This window comes from Rana temporaria, chromosome 1 (genome assembly GCF_905171775.1).
Source record: "Rana temporaria chromosome 1, aRanTem1.1, whole genome shotgun sequence".
NCBI lineage: Eukaryota > Metazoa > Chordata > Amphibia > Anura > Ranidae > Rana > Rana temporaria.
In genome coordinates, this window is record NC_053489.1 from 561151752 (window position 1) to 561172284 (window position 20533).

The window sequence follows — 20533 nt, forward strand, 5'->3', positions numbered from 1 at the left end:
AATACAAAATTGGCCTAAATTGATGAAGAAATTCAATTTCACAATTTTTTTTATTGGATATTTTTTTAGAGCAGAAAGTAAAAAAAATGTTTTTTATTGTCAGTAGTTATTGTAGTGCAAAAAATGAAAACCGCAGAGGTGATCAAACACCACCAAAAGAAATCTCCATTTGTGAAAAAAAAAAAAAAAAAGTACAGCACCGCTTGACTGCGCAATTGTCAGTTAAAGCAACGCAATGCTGTATCACAAAAAATAGACTGGTCAGGAAGGGGGGGTACCTTCTGGAGATGATGTGGTTAAAGAGTTTTTCTTATACGTTAAAGGCCAAGTTCACTTTTTTTTCCTAAACTCCAGCTTCTCTATGTACCAATATGTCATAGATGTACCTCTGTTGCTGAAAAGAAAATACACTTCTCTGTGCTGAGAGCGCATGCCCTGCATGCTCCCAGCACAGTCACCACAGGACCTGAAAGTTGAAGATTAATACTTGCCATTGGGAGCTTTGTGAGCATGTAACCGCTGTGACATCCAATCACAGTGGTCACATGACCTGAATGCCTTCTTCCACCTCCCAGCATCTAAAAGCTCTTAAAGAGCCAAGAGGGGGTGGCAGGGAGGGGTTAACAGAGTACATTACACCATGTAACATACAGGAAATACAGTACCAAAGTCATTCATGTTTTAACTCAACTTCCTCATCTGAGACAAAGACCAAACTATTTACAGGTATGTGTGTATTTTACATTCTACTCCTCTAGAATTAACACAAGTTTGATCAATCACAGCAAATGGCAATTATTTGTAAATGCTTGTAATGTGTAAAGGACCGTCTTTTTCACGATCACACCTGTTTCATCAGTAGTATTTCACCTATAGAACAGCTCAGTTTCAATCAGACAAATGTGCCTGAAAGCAAGCAACTCTGCTGTAATGGTGCTTACATTGGTTGTAAACTCTTACAATCCACTTTTTGCTACAGGTGAGCCTATAATAAGGCTTATCTGTAGCTACCCAGGATATCTCCTAAACCTGCACGTCTAGGAGATATCCCCTGTATTTGCATGTCCCAACGTAATTGGCACATGCGTGCCGTTTCTTCAATGAGTGTGCCGTCACCGCGGCTCCTGCCAATAACTCCAGGAGCGATATCGCCGGGCGGAGGGGGAGATGTGGATGCTGCGGGGGCTTCGATCTAAGGCAAGTAATTCATAATGAGCTAGTACATTATGCCTTTGTCCTACAGGTTTTTTTTTTTTTTGGGGGGGGGGGGGTTTACAACCACTAACTAAGTTAATGCATAGTGCTCTGTGAATCCTCTGTCATGCATTGTTATATTAAGAGAATAGAAATATTTAAAAATAATAAACTGACCCTATTAGAGTTGTACTTTTATCAATTAAACAGAGACAGTACTGTGAGGAAACAAGCTGTCAACATGTAACCCACTCCAAAGGGTCTAGTAGCTAAATAGCGTTGTCACATGCGATGATAACGTCCAGTAACAAGAAACAATACTGTCCATGGGCTGGTGTTTTGGTTTAGCAAAGGCCAATACGTTACATGGTTGCAGCAATTACTTGTCTGCAATATAACAATGACATTTACCAAAAGTTCTTTCATCTTTTATCCCAGGTTGTTTGCTGAGAGCTCTTTTCGTTTTATTGCTGGAAAGTGCTAGTTGCATACATTTGCCTGAGGTTTCCTAGTTGTCTTTGTACTCCAGGTATCTAAAGATAGTCTACACAAAGACGAGTATGCAGAGTACAACAAAAATAAGTCTGACTACATGAGTCATTACAGTTATCAGCTTTCATTTTTTGTTTGCCTAAGCTCATATTTACCTTTACTCGCCAATGAAAGTAAATACAAAATGTGGGTTGTATAAAGAGTATTGTCACACCACCCAAAACAAACTGGTTTCAATTAAAACAGAACTGTCACAATATACTGCATATAACAGTTCAAATTAAGGCAGAAACGGGTTGATGTACTAAAACTGGAGTGTGCAAAATCGAGTGCAGAGCTGCATAGAAACCAATCAGCTTCCAGTTTTTTTGTTTCTCAAAGCTAAATTGAACAAGCTGAAGTTAGAAGCTGATTGGCTACCATGCACAACTGCACCAGATTTTGCACTCTCCAGTTTTAGTAAATGAACCCCATAGACTCAGGCAACTTTGTTCTTCAAAGTGTCTTCACTTGTGAAACAGTGAAAGTCTTCAGTGTGCACTTTCTTATGCCCAATTTGTTATTTATTCTATCATATTGTGTGGCTGTATATTAGTGGAGGTGTAAACAATCACCAGAGAGGTGTTCGTTTACCTAGACTTTGCCTCTTGATGACACCACCTGTGTTAAATGGGTTGTAAAGGTAAAAGTTTTTTCACCTTTAGGGCTCTTTCACACGGGCGGCCCGTTCAGGTCCACCTGTCAGTTTTTTTAGGCGGACTTGAACGGGCGCTCCGTGCTCCTCTATGGAGCCGCGGATGTCAGCGGTGACATGTCCGCTGACATCCGACCCGCTCCGATCCGCCAAAGTGTGACGGAGGAAAAACCTACTTTTCCATCCGTCTGGCGGATCGGGTGAACACGGACAGACGGTCCGTGATCCCCCCATAGGGGAGAGCGGAGAAAAGACAGGTCGGTCCATGCACAGTGTGCGGGGACCACCCTGTCATCCGCCGGCTCAGTGGGGATCAACGGAGCGATCTCCCCTGAGCAAGCGGAAGTTCATGGGGCGGATCATTACTGATCCGCCCCGTGTGAAAGAGCCCTTATGCATTAAGGTGAAAAAAAAACTTCAGACAATACCGCCCCGCCCCCCGTTATACTTACCTGACCCCTCAAAAGTCCCACGCTCGGCCCCGTCATCCTCTTTGCCGCTCAGCCTGGCCGTTGATTGGCTAGAGCGGATGGATTGAAAGCAGCACAGCCATAGGCTGGTGCTGCTGTCAATCACATCCAATGACGCGGTGCCGATTGATACAGTGAGCGACTATGGTCGCTCGCTGTATCGTGGGAGCGCACCCACAAGGACTCCACACAATGTGAGGGAGCTCACAGGAATGTGTGGAGTTCTTGCGGGGAGGACCAGAGACAGCTGCCGAGGGACCCCAGAAGACGTGGATTGGGGCCACTCTGTGCAAAACTAACTGCACAGTGGAGGTAAGTAAGTGTTTGTTATTTAGAAAAAAAAAAAAAAAAAATTATTTACAACCCCACTTAAGCCCCGGACCATTATGCCAGTAAAGGACCAGGCCCCTTTTTGCGATTCGGCACTGCGTCCCTTTAACTGACAATTGCGCGGTCGTGCGACGTGGCTCCCAAACAAAATTGACATCCTTTTTTCCCCACAAAAAGAGCTTTTGGTAGTATGTGATCACCTTTAATGCTCCCGCTAGGGACTTTAGGCCTCCATTTTTTGGCAAGTGGGAGAGTGATCTCAAACTGTTGTTCACGCAAGACCACATTGACAAGATATAATACTTTACACATAAAGTTTCCATATGTACCATCAGGAAAGGAATTATAAGCTTTTAAAAGAGGTGGTACTCGATCCCAGTGCAAACTCCACAAAATGTTCCCTTGCTCAACTGCTGTTGGTGATGTGGCAAAGCACTCAGATTTATTGCACATTTTCTGGAACTGTGACAGACTACAGATCTTCTGGTCAGACATACAACGCATTGCACAAGAATTTACTGACTAACAACTTTCTATGGAGCTGGTTTGCTCCATCATCATACCATACCACAGATTTACAAAGATTCAGTCTTGCCTCATTTACTCATTGCAGCTAGTAACTACATCCCTGAACTTTGTAAGCAGCCCTGCTCTACCTCTGTGGCAAAGTGGAGAGCTAGGGTGGAGGAAAATAATATAATGGATCTAATTTCAAGGGAAAGGGACACGCGGGACAAATTTCTCACGAAATGGTTTAACTGGCATGAATTTACTTTCTTGGACGAACACAAGACTATTCTAGATCAATCAGAATCCGTGTGGCCATCTGCGCAGGCTGGGAGACTGAGGAGAAAGGAGGCTCCCTAGTTCTCCCCCCTCCCTTCCCCTTCTTTCCTAACCCCCCAATGGGGTTTTTCAAGTGTATATTTTACGTAATACTGAAGTTGTGATCGATAGTAGGTATTTTCCGATGGTGAATGTGTTTAAAGCCGGGGTTCACCCTAAAAAAAAAATTCTAACATTATATTGAGTCGAGTAGTGACAATGACATTGTGCTGACCTTTTTTACTTTCTCGCCGTACATACCGTTTTATCTATATTTTCACCGCGGCTTCCGGGTATGTAATCCTGCGGGACTGGGCGTTCCTATTCACATGCTAAATGATCAACATGCTTCCGATCGGCGCATACAGCGTGTCACGAGTTGCTGAAAGAAGCCGGACTGCGAGTCGGCTCTATACGGCGCCTGCGCACCGACGTTCGGCTTCTTTCGGCAACACGTGACGAGCTGTATGCGCCGGTCGGAAGCATGTCAATCATTTAGCATGTGAATAGGAACGCCCAGTCCCGCAGGATTACATACCCGGAAGCCGCGGTGAAAATATAGATAAAACGTTATGTACGGCGAGAAAGTAAAAAAGGTCAGCATAATGTCATTCTCACAACTCAGCTCAATGTAATGTTAGAAGTTTTTTTTAGGGTGAACCCCCGCTTTAAGGGTTTCCACATGTTTTGCTGGGCAATTGTGTCTTTCAATGCTATGCCAACCACTATTACATCTATAGGTAGTGGTTGATAAGTTACGGTAGGCAAAAAGTCACAAGACTTGGTTGCTATTATCATACCTGAAATTAGCAGTCACTAAGAGACGCTGCCGACTCTTTTGCATTAAAATGTTTAAGCTTGGGAAGATAAAAACGTTTGAATTTATGGAAATATCTGCTGAAATATGACTGTTTGGTGGCAAAATCACAACCCCTGGCATCATATAAATATCTATACTAGGCTTTGGACTACCACTGTCTATTCACAAGGGCTGACTATTAGACCTCATGCACACTGGGCATCAAAAACTCCACTTTAAGACCTTATTCACACCTATGCAGGTTACAGCTTGCATATTCCCAAGGCCTTTTGCATTTTTCAATACACAGTTTTGATCCATTAAGGTCTATGGAACCAAAAAACTGAAAAAATTGTCACTGGCCCCTTCCATAAAATACATAGATGTGAACAATACCCATAGGAAACCATGTTAAATGGACTGTAGTGTGTTCCTGCAAAACTAAAAATGCACATGTGTGAACCAGGCCATAGGGTCTGTGACACTTTTTTTTTCTTCCTCTAAATGCCCCTCTATGTTAGCCTGTGTCTTTGCACACACAGGCATTTATAAACAGAAGCAGAAAAAAACTAACCGTGGCAGCGCATTTAGGAGAGGAGTGTTCTGGCAGGAAAAAAAAAAAAACACACACACAACATTAACTCACCCGTAAGTGCATCTTAAAGTTTCTTAAAGTGGAACTTCTGCTTTAAGCATGCCTTGCCCCCTTTAGCGTTTGATTTTTTTGGGGGGGTGGGAATAAGTGGGACTCCCTGTCCCACTTACTCCTTCTGCCTATTGGCCGCCTAGGCGACTCCTCCTCTCCACCTATGCAGCCCCTCCCTCTGGGTGATCTGGGTCCCAGAAGATCGCCTGTCCACTCTGATGGCGCAGTGCGTGCCTGCCCGTGAAGCCGAAAGCTGTGATAGCCAATCAGAGACTACCACAGTGATCAGGTGACCCAGAATCGAGAGTTCAGAGTCACGATCGGTAAAAGAGGACCAGGGGATCTCGGCGAGACTCCAGTCTCTGTGTCGGGAGCGTGCTATGCAACGTGGTCCTAGCACAGACAGATACGCAAATGTGGCCCCCCTGCAAAAAGCCTGGTCCAGTGAGGCTGTATGTCGACGTGAAGGGGTTAATATCCTGGCCAATGAAAAAAAATTCCCAAATGCCTGACACACATTAACAAAACATGACTTTAGATGCATTTTTAACACTGCCTGTCTCCTCCTAGGAGAAAAGGTGTTCAGAAGAGTTGGAAAGGCTCAAACACACAATACGAAAATCGCAAGTAAAATTTAGTCTGAACAACTTGCCAATTTTCAGGTCGTTAGTACGGTGCGTTCAACGGCTGATTCCTGTTTTTCGTCCGACAAAAGCTGGATGTGCAGACTACAATATTGTTATATGTGAACTCAACGTCCCTTTTTCGTTTAATTAGTACAGTTTTCGTCCAAAAAAGATCCTAAGAGCGAAACCACACATTGCTCAGAAATGAAAGAATACATACAAAACTATTCAACATATGACGTCACTTCTGACGTACGAGAATTTTCATATGGTAAATAACTTTCGACATGAGACCAGAATGCAACAAAAAACAGACGAACGCTCGTCCGAAGATCTGATTGTGTGCACGAGGCTTAAAGGGGTTGTAAAAGGGAAAAAAAAATTCCCCTAAATAGCTTCCTTTACCTTAAGTGCAGTCCTCCTTCACTTACCTCATCCTTCCATTTTGCTTTTAAATGTCCTTATTTCTTCTGAGAACTCCTCACTTCCTGTTCTTCTGTCTGTAACTCCACACAGTAATGCGAGGCTTTCTCCCTGGTGTGGAGAAAGCCTCTTGAGGGGGGAGGGGGCAAGCAGCTCCTTTCTCTATCTGCAAAGTAGAGAGAGTGTCCTGACTTGCCTGCTCGCCCCCCTCCCCCCCCTCAAGAGGCTTTCTCCACACCAGGGAGAAAGCCTTGCATTACGGTGTGTAGTTACAGACAGAAGAACAGGAAGTGAGGATTTCTCAGAAGAAATAAACCCTTTTTAAAGCAAAATCGAAGAATGAGGTAAGTGAAGGAGGACTGCACTAAGGTAAAGGAAGCTATTTAGGGGGAAAAAAATAATTCCTTTACAACTCCTTTAAGTCTCAAAAGATAACAGTTTGGTAGCTGTAAAGTACTGTATTGTAGATACTGAAATGACAGTAGGTTCAGCATGTATATTCCAATGTACATTAGGTCTTATATGATGCAATAATAGCATTGTCCACAATCATGACTGCAAGGTGTGAGTCAGTGGTGGAATTTGTGAGTAGAAGCACCAGGTTTGTACCAAAAGGGAACCAATTTAAAGTTAATTAATTTAAGTTCAAGAAATCTAGGAATACAACTTCACATCAAATGTTCCTTCCTGGCCATTACATGAACCATTGCCTCACCCCCACCCGTTTGCAGATGTCTCATTTGCTTAGCTGTATGCAAAGGCGTCACCAGTGCACGCTTTTTCCCCATCCGATGCTGTGTGCGTCCACTGAAACACAAAGTGCTCAGCAAGCCACCCCCTGCTCCCTATTCTCCACTCCTGACAGATGTATGAGCCTATTAATCCATCCTCACCTCCCCCTGCAACCAGGAAGTTTGGGAAACAGTGTGGATCCTGGAGAATCTGGCAGTGGTGACAAGGACATCAGGTAGGTGTTTGGGGACAAGAGGTTGGTAGTACAAGAACTGAGGCATTTTTAACCTTAAAGGGGTTGTAAAGGTACAATTTTTTTTCCCCTAAATAGCTTCCTTTACCTTAGTGCAGTCCTCTTTCACTTACCTTATCCTCCGATTTTGCTTTTAAATGTCCTCATTTCTTCTGAGAAATCCTCACTTCCTGTTCTTCTGTCTGTAACTCCACACAGTAAAGCAAGGCTTTCTTCCTGGTGTGGAGTGTCGTGCTCGCCCCCTCCCTTGGACTACAGGAGAGTCAGGACGCCCACTAACACACATCTCCTTTCTCTATCTGCAGCGTAGAGAGCGTCCTGACTCTCCTGTAGTCCAAGGGAGGGGGCGAGCACGACACTCCACACCAGGAAGAAAGCCTTGCATAACTGTGTGGAGTTACAGACAGAAGAACAGGAAGTGAGGATTTCTCAGAAGAATAAAAGACATTTAAAAGCAAAATCGGAGAATGAGGTAAGTGAAGGAGGACGGCACAGGAAGCTATTGAGGGAAAAAAAAAAAACACTTGTACCTTTACAACCCCTTTAATGTGATGAAATAAATTAACCACTTGTCTACTAGCACCATTTAGAAACAATCGGCTGCTCGACTGGGATTTTTTAAACACCCCTCACCCAGCAGGGACCGTATCTAAATTTGTTTAATGGGCGATGGGCTTTCAAGTTTCCTCCTTACTTTTACAGCCCACTGAAGGTATACTGTTTTGGGGGGTTAACTAATATTCAGGCCTAAAATGTGCCTTTTAACGTGTACAAAAACAGCTCTGGTAGCAAAGTGGTTACAGTAAAAAACACTGAGCCTTTAGTACTAATAATTCAACTGGCAATTCGGCCATTACTGCTTCTATAAGCGGAAACATGGCCAGAAGCACCACCTCCCGTTCATGTACCTACAAGAACTATTTATACATTGTAGTTATACATTGAGAAGCAGGCAATGCCATCAGTATGTTATTGGGTACATTTGCTCTGCCTATCAGATATTAGGGCACAGATTATTTTAAGTGCAGAGCAACTGCCAGCCTGGCATCAACCCAGACAAGCCAAGTATGCCAAGATAGTTGTGTTTTTCTGAGCAAAGTCCACAGTGTATATTACTGAGCAAGGACATCTTAGCTGTAATTATGCTGGGATAAAAATCCTGTCATAAAGATAAAGCTTTACAATTACCTTAAAAGCGGTTGTAAAGCTTTGTGTTTTTTCACCTTAATGCATCCTATGCATTAAGGCAGGGATATGCAATTAGTGGACCTCCAGCTGTTGCAGAACTACAATTCCCATGAGGCATAGCAAGACTCTGACAGGCAGAAGCATGACACCCAGAGGGAGAGGCATGATGGGACTTGTAGTTTTGCAACAGCTGGAGGTCCGCTAATTGCATATCTCTGCATTAAGGCAAAAACACCTTGCGCTCTCTGCCCCCCCCCGAACCCCATTTAACTTACCCAAACCCCGAATCTCTGTGGGCACGATCCTGCATCGTTCTCTCAATGGCCGATCAGCTCATTGATAGAAGAGCAGCCATTGGCAATTATTACTGTGTTATGCTGGTGGGGAAGGCTTCCTCTGCCCAAATGATTTGGTCAAAATACTCACTTAATAATTGTGCGCACAGTGTATGCGTACAATAGGTTTCATACACTGTAAAGTACATACAAGTATATGGTGCAACAGGCATATCTCGAATATAAAATGTAGGAGTAGCATGCACTTTACAGTGGTTGTGCACCCAGTAAAAAAATAAAATAAAAACACCTGCAAGACAAAGGCATAATGAGTATACTAGCTCATTATGATATATTCACCTTAGATCGAAGCCCCCGCAGCGGTCCTGGCACACTGCTCTGCCCGGCGACATGTCTCCCAGAGTTATTTCTAAAGTATAGCGGTCTACAGCGCTGTGACGTCACTCCCGCGCGGGAGCCGCTGGTAATGGTACATCAGCTGATGCAACGGCACGAACGATCCATTGCTTCAGTGCGCATGTGCCGATGACGTTGGCACATGCTGATACAGGAGATATCTCCTTAACCGTGCAGGTTGTGGCGATATCCATGGTAGCTACAGGTAAGCCTCATTATTGGCTTACCTGTAGTGAAAAGTGGTTGTAAAGGGTTTACAACCACTTTAATCCTTCACTACTCTCTCCAATGTTAGATGCTTTAGCTATACTTTAACATCATCCCTTAAAGTGTCTGTAAACCCAAGAACAAAAAAAAAGAAACCTGCAAAACAAAGGCATACTGAGCATAGCATACTAGCTCATTATTAATTACTTACCTTAGATCGAAGCCCCCGCATCAGTCCTCGTACACCGCTCCGGCTAGCGACATCGCTCCCGGAGTTACTTCTGGATATCGCGGGCTCCGACGATGTGTTTGGCCGGAGCCACGATGAACATCAGGAGCTGCCGGTAACAGAACACTAACGTATGTGCCATTGCTTCAGAGGGCATGTGCCGATGACGTCGGCACATGCAGATACAGGGGATATGTCCTAAACCATGCAGGTTTAAGAGATATCCGGGGTAACTACAGGTAACCCTTATTATAGGCTTTCATGTGGTAAAAAGGGTTTACAACCTCTTTAACCCACTCTTGTTTCTTACGATTTCACCATCTCCAACTCCTTGTCAGGAATATTTATTGTAGCTAAAAGCAATCTATGCCTCTCAGCAGAAAGGATCAGCAACAGCTGCCTGACCAAATAAGTCGAATAAGCATTTGCAGACATGCGAATCATTTCTTTTGTAAACAATACACAGCACACTGCACTCTCCCTGCCTAAGCAAGCTTCATCTAGTATTCCGACAGATGTACTGCACAGAAATGCCGACTCAGAGCACAAAATACAAAACTGAAAGGATTACTTACTATATTTCATACCATATTTCCAATAAAAAAAAAAAAAATACCTTTTTACAACAAACTATTTTACATATTGCTACACTGTCTACGTGTATTTTCCCAGCTAGATGTAATGACAGAAATAAAAAACTAAACCAAAGTACTTCCTTAAAAGCAAAATATGGGCAAATGTGGGAAAATCAGAGCCACTAATCACCATTTCTTCCTCCTCTCAGAATCGGCTTTGTGCTTACACCATACATCCTTGTCTGTAACATAACCACGTCAGTACAATTTACATCTCCATAACAGCCTAGACCTCAAACAACCCCATCAATGCATGGAAACCAAGACAAACAACTTGGGACACCCGACACCCTCATTAGAGGCCCACAAAGAGGTAACAGTTACGGGTTGTCACCCTGTAAGAGCGATGACATGTCATTTCTGTCATTTCCCCCTCCTTTATAAATGTGTCTCAGCTCCCTACTCTCACACAATGCCACCGATGAGATTCAAATGGGACACTCCCAACAGTCACTGGAATCTGATAGTTCAAACCTGCTACAGCCCGGCCAGCAAAGACACATCTACTCATTCTGTACGCCAATGAGGACAACGTGCAGAAGCTTTACCGTCTGGGCTGTGTGCCTTACTGGGCAGAAATAACAAATGGAAATCTGCTTACGTTATTTAAGCCAATACCAAATAGGGAGCTGAAAGGGTATTTCCACACCTGCAGTCAAATTTGAGAAAACACGGCCACTATGTTTGTGTGTTCCCATTCACATCATACCTGCAAAAATAAAAAAAAATCTTAACTTTTATATATTTCTAAGATGGTGTCATGGCGGATTCTAAAGGCCCGTACACATGGGCCGAATGTCAAGAGACATCAGCCGGTTCAATAAAAAAACACCTGACATTTGGCCCGTGTGTGTCGATCTGTCCGACAGAAGTTGGCTTTTGTTGGATGTGCATGCTTGAAAACCAGCAGCTGACCCACTCCCGATCAGTGCTCTCAGCCAATAGCAGAGAGTGCTGATCGAAGTGTTCTGGCAGGGGGGCCGTCCCCTTGTCAGAACACAACAGCTCAGTGGGGGAGATTGCTGTACTAACTTCGGATGGTTAGTACAGCAGCTCCCACCGAAGCTGCAAGTTGTTTTTTTATTATTTATAGTGTGCAACAGGCATAAGAATTTCTGGATCACCTGATATAGTGTCTTTGTCCCCACACAGAGTAAGTTATACCTCATTGTTACCTCATACTTTTTGTTAGGACAGACGGTGTTCAAATCTAATTTACAGCAGATAATGAAGAACCACAAGCATCATACAGACAGAGGTAATTACGTTAGACATTACTTCACAGGTCCCTCCTAAACATTACAAGGCAGGGACTGCATGTAAGGGCCCTTTCACGCGGGGCTGCCCGTGTGTGGGCGCCGTTTTGCTCAGCGGGGATCGCTCCATTAATCCCTGCTGAGCAGGCAGATGACATGTCTGTCTCCGCACACTGTGCAGGGACCGACCTGTCAGAGAGCTGCTCTCCCCTATGGGGGAATCGGATGATGACGGACCGTAGAGTCCAGATGGATGGACAAGTAGGGTTTTCCTCTGACACACTTTGGCGGATTGGATGTCAGCGGGCATGTCACCACTGACATCCGTGGCTCCATAGAGCTGCATGGAGCACCCATTTTAGGTCTGCCTAAAAAACTGACAGGCGGACATGAAAGGTCCGCCCATGTGAAAGGGCCCTAAGGAATAAGCAAGTAAACAAGACAATTTTTTTTTTATATATCGCATTTAAAAAGATAACCAGCAATTTGTTTTTATCATAGTAATGCTATGATAATGGGAATATGTAACAAATATAAACTAGGCATTATCCCAATTTGGCTGTAAAAGTGGAAGTACCCTTTAAAGCGGAGCTCCACCCTAAGGTGGAACTCCCGCTGATCGGAAAGCTCCCCCCCTGTATTGTGTTCACTAGATGCAAGGTGATCTGTTAGTAGACAAGGGGGTGCCTTGTCATCTACTGCCCCTCCTCTCCCCTTATCCATTCACAGAATGCCATATTCATTGTACAAAACACAAGGCGTTCTGTAAATGCACAAGGGGAGAGGAATAAAAAATAAAAGAGAATTAATATTTTATGTGTCCTGCTGCTCTTGCAGAACAAGGCAACTAGCAGATTAATTCTGCAATAATTTAAAGTGGAACTAAACCCACCAATTTAACAGTTTCCCAAAACAGTTACATTCAAGGTATGTTACTAGTGTATGTTAGATCTTAACCCAACTGTCAAGCCATCAAATGACTGGTGTCATAACTGATCACATGTACAGCACCACGACAACTGCAGATCAAATAGATGGCAGCTTCCTTGGCTATAAAGGATCGGAGGGTTTCATTCTGCTTTAAGGCTGGATTCACACCTATGCAGTTTTAGTGCTTTTTGCAGATTTGCACTACAGAACATATTCCATAGGAAACCATGTTAAATGGACTGTAGTGCAAATCTGCAAAAAGCACTAAAACTGCATAGGTGTGAATCCAGCCTAAGGCTGGGTTCACAATACTGATGTGGCTCACAGCAGTGGTCCGGTGCGTTCCTGTTCTCCATTTCAGGCCCAAATCTTTGCTTGAATTCGGACCTGAAACAGATCCAAAGACACACAGGACCCCTGTGCAATTCGCTCCGCAGCCACCACGGAGATGTGTCAGCCAGTGTTAATTTAGTCGACTAAATGAACTCTATTTTAGTCAACTAAAATACGACTAAAACTGCATTTTAGTCAAAAGACTAAAACTAAATTGAAATTTTACTTCAAAATGCATGTTCATACCTCAATAACATAAATAATAACATATGAGATTTTTCACTCCAGCAGTATATAATGACTTTGCAAATTGTAGAGAAATGTTCACTAATGCATTACAATTTAATTACACCCATTAGAGTTTAGACGACTAAAATTAGTTTTAGTCAACTAAAATGTCCTGGAGATTTAGTCAACTAAAATAATTGCAGAAGACTAAAATGGGACAAAACTAAAATGACATTTTAGTCCTAAGACTAAAACTAAATTGACACTGGTGTCAACTGGCTCAATAAACCCCTGTGTACATTTTTCCTTATTTTTTTTATTTTTATTAACTTTACTGAAATGTCACAAAACTGCATTTCATTAATTTGCAGGCTATTATGATGCAATGCAACATGAAAATGCAGCATATTCTCAGCACACACCAATGCAGCACATCGGCATAAACTCACCCCATCGGTTGCAGGTGGGTGGGCTCCTATGGGTGAGTTGCGGCTCCTGTGTCCTCCCCGAATCATGGCGGTTTAGACCATGCAGTTCCTCCCTCCTCCTAGATGTCCAATAGGATCGCCTGTCCTTTCAACCAATCGAGTGACTGGTGTCAAAACCCGCTTCCTGATTGGCTGGGAGTATCAGTGTTACAATTCGCTGTTAACACACCTGGGTGGGCTCAGAGCGCACTCTCTGCGACGCGATCCCACCCTATATTGAAGCCTATTAGAGCCTCTGGTCGGTGCTTCAAAAAAACAAAACAAAAAAACACCATCCGCCATTGGAATTCATGGTCCGGTGTCCTGAAAGGGGATGGATAGGGGGTGCGGTGATGGACAGGGGGCAGCACCCGTGATGAACAGACTGCCCCTGCCTCTGATCACACCTGTGTATTTCAGGAAGGCGCTCAGAAACACATTTCTGCACGTGAAAAACACGTGACGCACTTGTAGTGTCATAATTGTTAATGGCACACCAAATGCAGCCAAAAAACTCACCAAAATGTGCTAAACTCACCGCCTGAAAAGGTGGCGGAGTCGGTCCCCTCCCCCAGAGGTGAGCACACCTGGAGATATACAGTGTGAGGAGGACACAGGAGGGGGGGGGGGCATATATGACCAATTACAGGCTGACCATGATTCCCCTGTCATGTCTTCCCCAGTCACTGTGTACTCACAGGGTGTCTCTCATTGTCCCTCCCCCAGAGGTGAGCACACCTGGAGATATACAGTGTGAGGAGGACAGGGGGGGGACATTCATGACTAATTACAGGCTGACCATGACTGTCCCGTCATGTCTTCCCCAGTCACTGTGTACTCACAGAGTGTCTCTCTCATTGTCCCTCCAGCAGCCTTATTAGGCAATAGTTGGAATGCTGAGACACAACCCCGGAGACAAGCCGCTCCTGTCCGGACAGCTGTGCTCCCCTCACACACACCCCGGTATAATGACCACACACAGCACACTGCTCCCCCCTCTCCTCTCCGCTTAGGACATTACACCCAGCTCACCTCCGTCCGCTCTCTCGGCTGATTCTCTTCTTTTTGTCTCACTAGCTCCGAGTTACACGCAGTGAAGTCACCTAGGCGGGGGCTTCCAGCAGGGACGATTCCTATTGGCTAGGAGTTCACATAACAACAATAACACGGGCCGCTCCAGGCCGCGGTGAATGGTGGGATGTTTCTGTCCAATCCGAGCCCAGCAACGGCTTTCACTTGCTGTTGTCGCGCTAAGCAACTGATGACTCACAGTCTTCTGCGCCAATGAGAGCGCTCGGTGTGCCGGGTGCTGGGAGGACAGTGCGGCGTGCTCTGTATCTGAGGGGGTGATGATGGTGTGTCTCGGGGGACGTCTTCTATAGGAAGTCTGCCTGTATGCAGGTAATAAATATATATATATAGAGAGAGAGAACACTGCATGTGGGCCGCCATTTACTTACTAAACAGCGCCCAATACATGGGCTGAGTAGAGTGACAGGATGGGGAATCACACAGGGGCCCAGATTCACGTACGAGTTACGCCGGCGTATCTCCAGATACGCCGTCGTATCTCTGAGTCTGAGCCGTCGTATCAATGCGCCTGATTCTTAGAATCAGTTATGCATAGATTTGTATTAGATTCGACCGGCATAAGTCTCTTACGCCGTCATATCTTAACTGCATATTTACGCTGGCCGCTAGGGGCGTGTACGCTGATTTACGCCTAGAAATATGTAAATCAGCTAGATACGCCAATTCACGAACGTACGCCCGGCCGACACAGTACAGATACGCCGTTTACGTTAGGCTTTTCCCGGCGTAAAGTTACCCCTGCTATATGAGGCGTACCAATGTTAAGTATAGACGTCGTTCCCGCATCAAATTTTGAAAATTTTACGTTGTTTGCATAAGTCGTTCGCGAATATGGCTGGGCGTCATTTGCGTTCACGTCGAAAGCATTGGCTTCTTGCGGATTAATTTGGAGCATTCGCACTGGGATACTTTCACGGACGGCGCATGCGCCGTTCGTAAAAAGCGTCATTTACGTGGGGTCGCATAACATTTACATAACACACGCCCACATCTACCACATTTGAATTAGGCGGGCTTACGCCGGCCTATTTACGCTACGCCGCCGCAACTTTCGAGAATACGGCACTTGCCTGTAAAAGTTGCGGAGGTGTAACATAAATAGGATACGTTACGCCCGCACAAAGATACGCGATTCTACGTGAATCCGGGCCAGGGAGTTCAAGTGTACTAAACAAGTGAGAAGTAGAATTAATGACAGGGACCGGATGGCAAAGAGCATGCATGGCCTGCACCCTAGGCAAAACCTAATTTTGCCGCCCCTTGTGGAGGTGGGGGTTGGGATTTGGATTTTTGCGGTGCTTCTTCATTCATAGTTGGCAACACTGTAAAAAAAATTGGAGGGACACTTTTTTGCCTGTAGGTGGAGTCTTATAATTGGGGGAAGGCATTTGTTTGTAGGCGCGGCATAGCGGAAAAACAAAAAAGTGCATGTGACGTGCATCGTGGCAAAAAATTGGCATGTTTTAGCAACATATTGGGCGTGGCTCAAAGGGGGTGTGGTTAGAGTCTGAGATGAACGAGTGATAGAGAGGGGACAGCAGGCCCAGATCCTACACAACAATAGAAATGTGTGTATTCCAGAAAGTTTAACAATCAGCAGATAAAGATGTAATGTAATTTCTATTATTACATTGTAATATTAAATTATTAAATTCACCATAATGCATAATCAGTGGTAGCCCTGAGCATGTCGCCTGCCACCAGATGCTATCAGGTGCCCCCAGCGGAGTCCCTCCTTACATCAGTGTCCTCAGCAGTGGAGCCCCTTTTTACATCAGTGTCTCCAGCAGCAGAGCCCCTCCTTACATCTGTGTACCTGGCAGTGGAGCCCCTCCTTACATCAGGTGCCCCCAGCAGCGGAGCCCCTCCTTACATCAGGTTCCCCCAGCAGCGGAGCCCCTCCTTGCATCAGGTGCCCCCAGCAGCGGAGCCCCTTCTTACATCAGGTGCCCCCAGCAGCGGAGCCCCTCCTTACATCAGGTTCCCCCAGCAGCGGAGCCCCTCCTTACATCAGGTTCCCCCAGCAGCGGAGCCCCTCCTTACATCAGGTTCCCCCAGCAGCGGAGCCCCTCCTTGCATCAGGTGCCCCCAGCAGCGGAGCCCCTCCTTGCATCAGGTGCCCCCAGCAGCGGAGCCCCTCCTTACATCAGGTTCCCCCAGCAGCGGAGCCCTTCCTTACATCCGGTTCCCCCAGCAGCGGAGCCCCTTCCTTACAGCAGTGGAGCCCCTCCTTACATCAGATGCCCCCAGCAGCAGAGCCCCTCTTTACATCTGTGTACCTGGCAGTGGAGCCCATCCTTACATCAGTGTCCCCAGCAGTGGAGCCCCTTCCTACATCAGAGTCCTCATGCTGATATGTCAGTTAGGTAGAAAGACCGCTGCTCCAGGTGAGCACAAGCAGGTGATCAAAGTCCACTCAGGAACCACACGGGTGCTGGCAATGCATAGGATTATGCAGATAAGGAAGTGGATGGACAGCCGCACTCCAAGTAGGTCTTTTAAAAGAAGACGTGCTCTTTATTTAAAAGGAAAAATGCACAGCATACAAACAGCACACAGTGGGGAGAACAGCTGACGCGTTTCACATTAAGAACTAATGCTTAGTCATAGCTCAATATGATATGTCAGTTAGTAAGTTAGTGTTGCGAGAGGAGACCGAAGGAATGAGGTGAGGAATAGACAAATAGATTTGGGTGTCATCGGCGTATAGATGGAGTGATCCGGCTTGGGGCCATTGTTGAGACTGTTCAGAGCCACTGGTTCCTGCTCCAGGGAGTCTCCACGGACAGCTTGATCTAGACCCGCACCCAGTGGGAGGGAGGAGAGAGCTGCACAGGGGATACTTCCTGCCAGGGGTTCGCTCCGCCCCTGTCAGCTCCGCTTCTCCCCCAACCCACTCCAGCTTCTACCCAGTTCATTAGTATCCATTCTGTTTTTATTTCTTACAGCATGAAGAGAACATGGGTTGAAAAATGCAAACAAATTGAAGAACTGGCATCTCACTACCAAAGCCATCCACTGAATTCACCCTATCGACCTAGGCTAGCCAAGCCATGGCAGCCGTCCTCAGTTTGGAGGCTTTTTCACCGTCAAGCTGCAGCTCTCCAACTTGCCAAAACTTGTAAAGAGGTATGTAACCATTGTATGTAATGGAAGGTAACTGAAGCATGCGTGTTATAATGCATGTTGACATTTAATACAAAGTTCAGTGCATCACACTTTGAAAACCAGAAGCTGTTGATTTTAGTAAGAAAATCTATCAGACAGAAAAACATATAGGTGCAAATTAAGGCTACATTTACAACTGCATTTTTGGCTGACACTGAGCAAAAAAATAAAAAATAAATTAGCAGGGGTTTCAGGCAATTAGCTGTGAGAGGCAGCCTACGCATTTCACCTGAAATTACATCTTCACAGGGGTCTTCCACATTGGTTTACGCCATGGGCTAAGCTATACCTTATCCCATCTCACAGTGTGCATACTTTTACGATCTCTATGGTTGGAAGTCTAAGCCTATGGTAGTATGTCGTGATGTTTGGAGCTGTTATTAATGTTCAGTTTTAGGCACGGGTTCACACCGCAGTACGGAGCGGCTCACAGCAGAGGTCCGGTGCATCCCTCTCCCCCAATCCCTACACTGGCTCTCGACCACCCAGCAAATTAAATTCAAAATACTAACCACAACTTACAAAGCCATCCACAACTCTGCCCCGAGCTACATCACCAATCTTGTCTCCAAACATATCCCAAACCGTCCTCTCCGCTCTTCTCAAGACCCCCTACTGTCAAGCTCTCTCATCTCCTCCTCCCATGCTTGTCTCCAGGATTTCTCCAGAGCCTCTCCCATCCTCTCGAACTCTCTACCTCAACCTGTCCGGCTATCCCCTTACTCTTGCTACCTTCAGGCGATCCCTGAAAACTCATCTCTTCATGGAAGCCTTTTACGTCTCCAACTAATCTTTTACCACTTCCATCAGCTCATTTCCCACAGTTACAACCTTTTGTACCACCTGCCCCCACCCTATTAGATTGTAAACTCTTCTGAGCAGGGCCCTTCAATCCTCTTCTATTTTATTGTATTATAACTGTATTGTCTCAATTTTTATATTGTAAAGTGCTGCGTAAACTGTTGGCACTATATAAATCCTGTATAATAATAATCCCTGTTCACCGTTTCAGGTGCGATTTCAGCCCGATTTTTGGCTGAATTTGGATCTGAAACAGACCAGAAGATGCACAGGATTCCTGTGCACCTGTGTTGTTCGGATCATCAAGATCAAGATGAATGTACATTTACTTACCGTGTCTGACAAATGTATCCAAATCTGTTGTATTGAGTGCTTTTCATCTCAATAAATTTGGTTTCTCCAATAAAGAATAAAAAAAAAGAGCCAATCACAATCTTCTGACATGCAAATTAGATGCCAGGAAACCGCATCCAATCCGCAGTAGTGTGACCCCAGCCCTAATGTTTTGCAATGGGTGAAGGCTTAAGTTACTACATACCTCAAGTGCCTTTTGTTTCGGATATATCCTATTCTGTTCTACTTGTATATGTGCAAAAATCTCAATAAACATAAATATACCGTGTTTCCCCGAAAATAAGACACCGTCTTATATTTATTTTTCCTCAAGAAAACACACTATGGCTTATTTTCAGGGGATGTCTTATTTTATTGAAGCTTTTCCCCCTATCCCCTGGTGTTTGTGTGGCGTGAAAGACTGTTGCTGGTCAGTGCTGGGGAGCAGCTTTACTTCTTCTGATGTGGAGCACAGTGGAGCCGGGGTGATCTCTTTGGGCTCAGTAGTCTGCTGAAGCTTTTCCCCCTTTTACCAGGGGATACCCTGGTGTTTGTGTGGGCTGAGAGACTGTTGCTGGTCAGTGCTGGGGAGCAGCTTTACTTCTTCTGATGTGGAGCACAGTGGAGCTGGGGTGATCTCTTTGGGCTCAGTAGTCTGCTGAAGCTTTTCCCCCTGGTGTTTGTGTGGGGTGAGAGACTGTTGCTGGTCAGTGCTGGGGAGCAGCTTTACTTCTTCCCCTGAGGACAGAGCGTCCTGCTCCTCACTTGGTCATTTGACTGAGGAGACTTTTTACTTTCACTTTCAGCGGGACCTGACAGGGGGAGCCGACCTTATTGATGGGGCTGCCGACACCTCTCCGGTCACCTAGAGATACCGTAGCAGCTGTCACAATGGAGCAGATAAGAAGGGCTGCATGACTTTTTTACAGCTCCGCACCAGTACACTACGGTACATACGCCTATCACGTCTTGTTTACCGCTACGCATAGTCACGCCCATCACTACGTCTTATTTTCGGGGGTATGGCTTATATTTCGGAAATGCTTGGAAATCCTGCTACGGCTTATTTTAGGAGTCCGTCTTATTTTCGGGGAAACACAGTACCAGTGAATTTTATTACATTTTACAATCCAAATATATGTTATAATGCCGAACATTGCTTTTATGTGGGATCGGAGTTCAGGTTTTTTTTATTTTTATTTCAAAAAGTGCTAAAGTAAGCAGAAATCAGAAGCCACAGTAATTCTACAAATATGTGTTTATTTTTATAAGGATGTCCATATATTTGCCTTGGAGACTGTTGTAGATGAAGTTGGAAGACGACTGTATCTTGTGACTACATACACAGAGTTCTGGTTTTACTATAAGTGAGTGTTTACACTTTTTTATGTTTTCTTTTTTTTGGGGGGGGGGGTTATTTTTATTTATTTTTTTGTTGGCCTCCCAAATCACCTTTTCCTGTATTTAGATGTACCTTCTTCATAGCAGGG

At 45.0% G+C, this 20533-nt stretch overlaps 2 protein-coding genes across 4 annotated transcripts in view; one reads left to right on the top strand and one right to left on the bottom strand.

Annotated features, from left to right (window-relative positions):
• Positions 1 to 14783, bottom strand: part of CASP3 (caspase 3) — a 46356-nt gene extending 31573 nt beyond the window's left edge. The window contains exon 1 of one of the 2 annotated variants that reach the window (XM_040333993.1): positions 14682 to 14783. The gene's annotated coding sequence lies outside the window, so the exon portion shown is untranslated. Of the gene's footprint in view, positions 1 to 13631; positions 13720 to 14681 lie in introns of those variants that run through there. The other variant, XM_040333994.1, reaches the window with a different exon arrangement.
• Positions 14784 to 14848: 65 nt separating this feature from the next.
• The window catches only part of PRIMPOL (primase and DNA directed polymerase), a 94342-nt gene continuing 88657 nt past the window's right edge, over positions 14849 to 20533 (top strand). The window contains exons 1-3 of one of the 2 annotated variants that reach the window (XM_040333992.1): positions 14849 to 15050; positions 17690 to 17870; positions 20316 to 20410. In XM_040333992.1, the coding sequence (XP_040189926.1) occupies positions 17691 to 17870; positions 20316 to 20410 (275 nt within the window). In that variant the 5' untranslated portion in view covers positions 14849 to 15050; position 17690. The remainder of the gene's footprint in view (positions 15051 to 17689; positions 17871 to 20315; positions 20411 to 20533) is intronic. The other variant, XM_040333991.1, reaches the window with a different exon arrangement.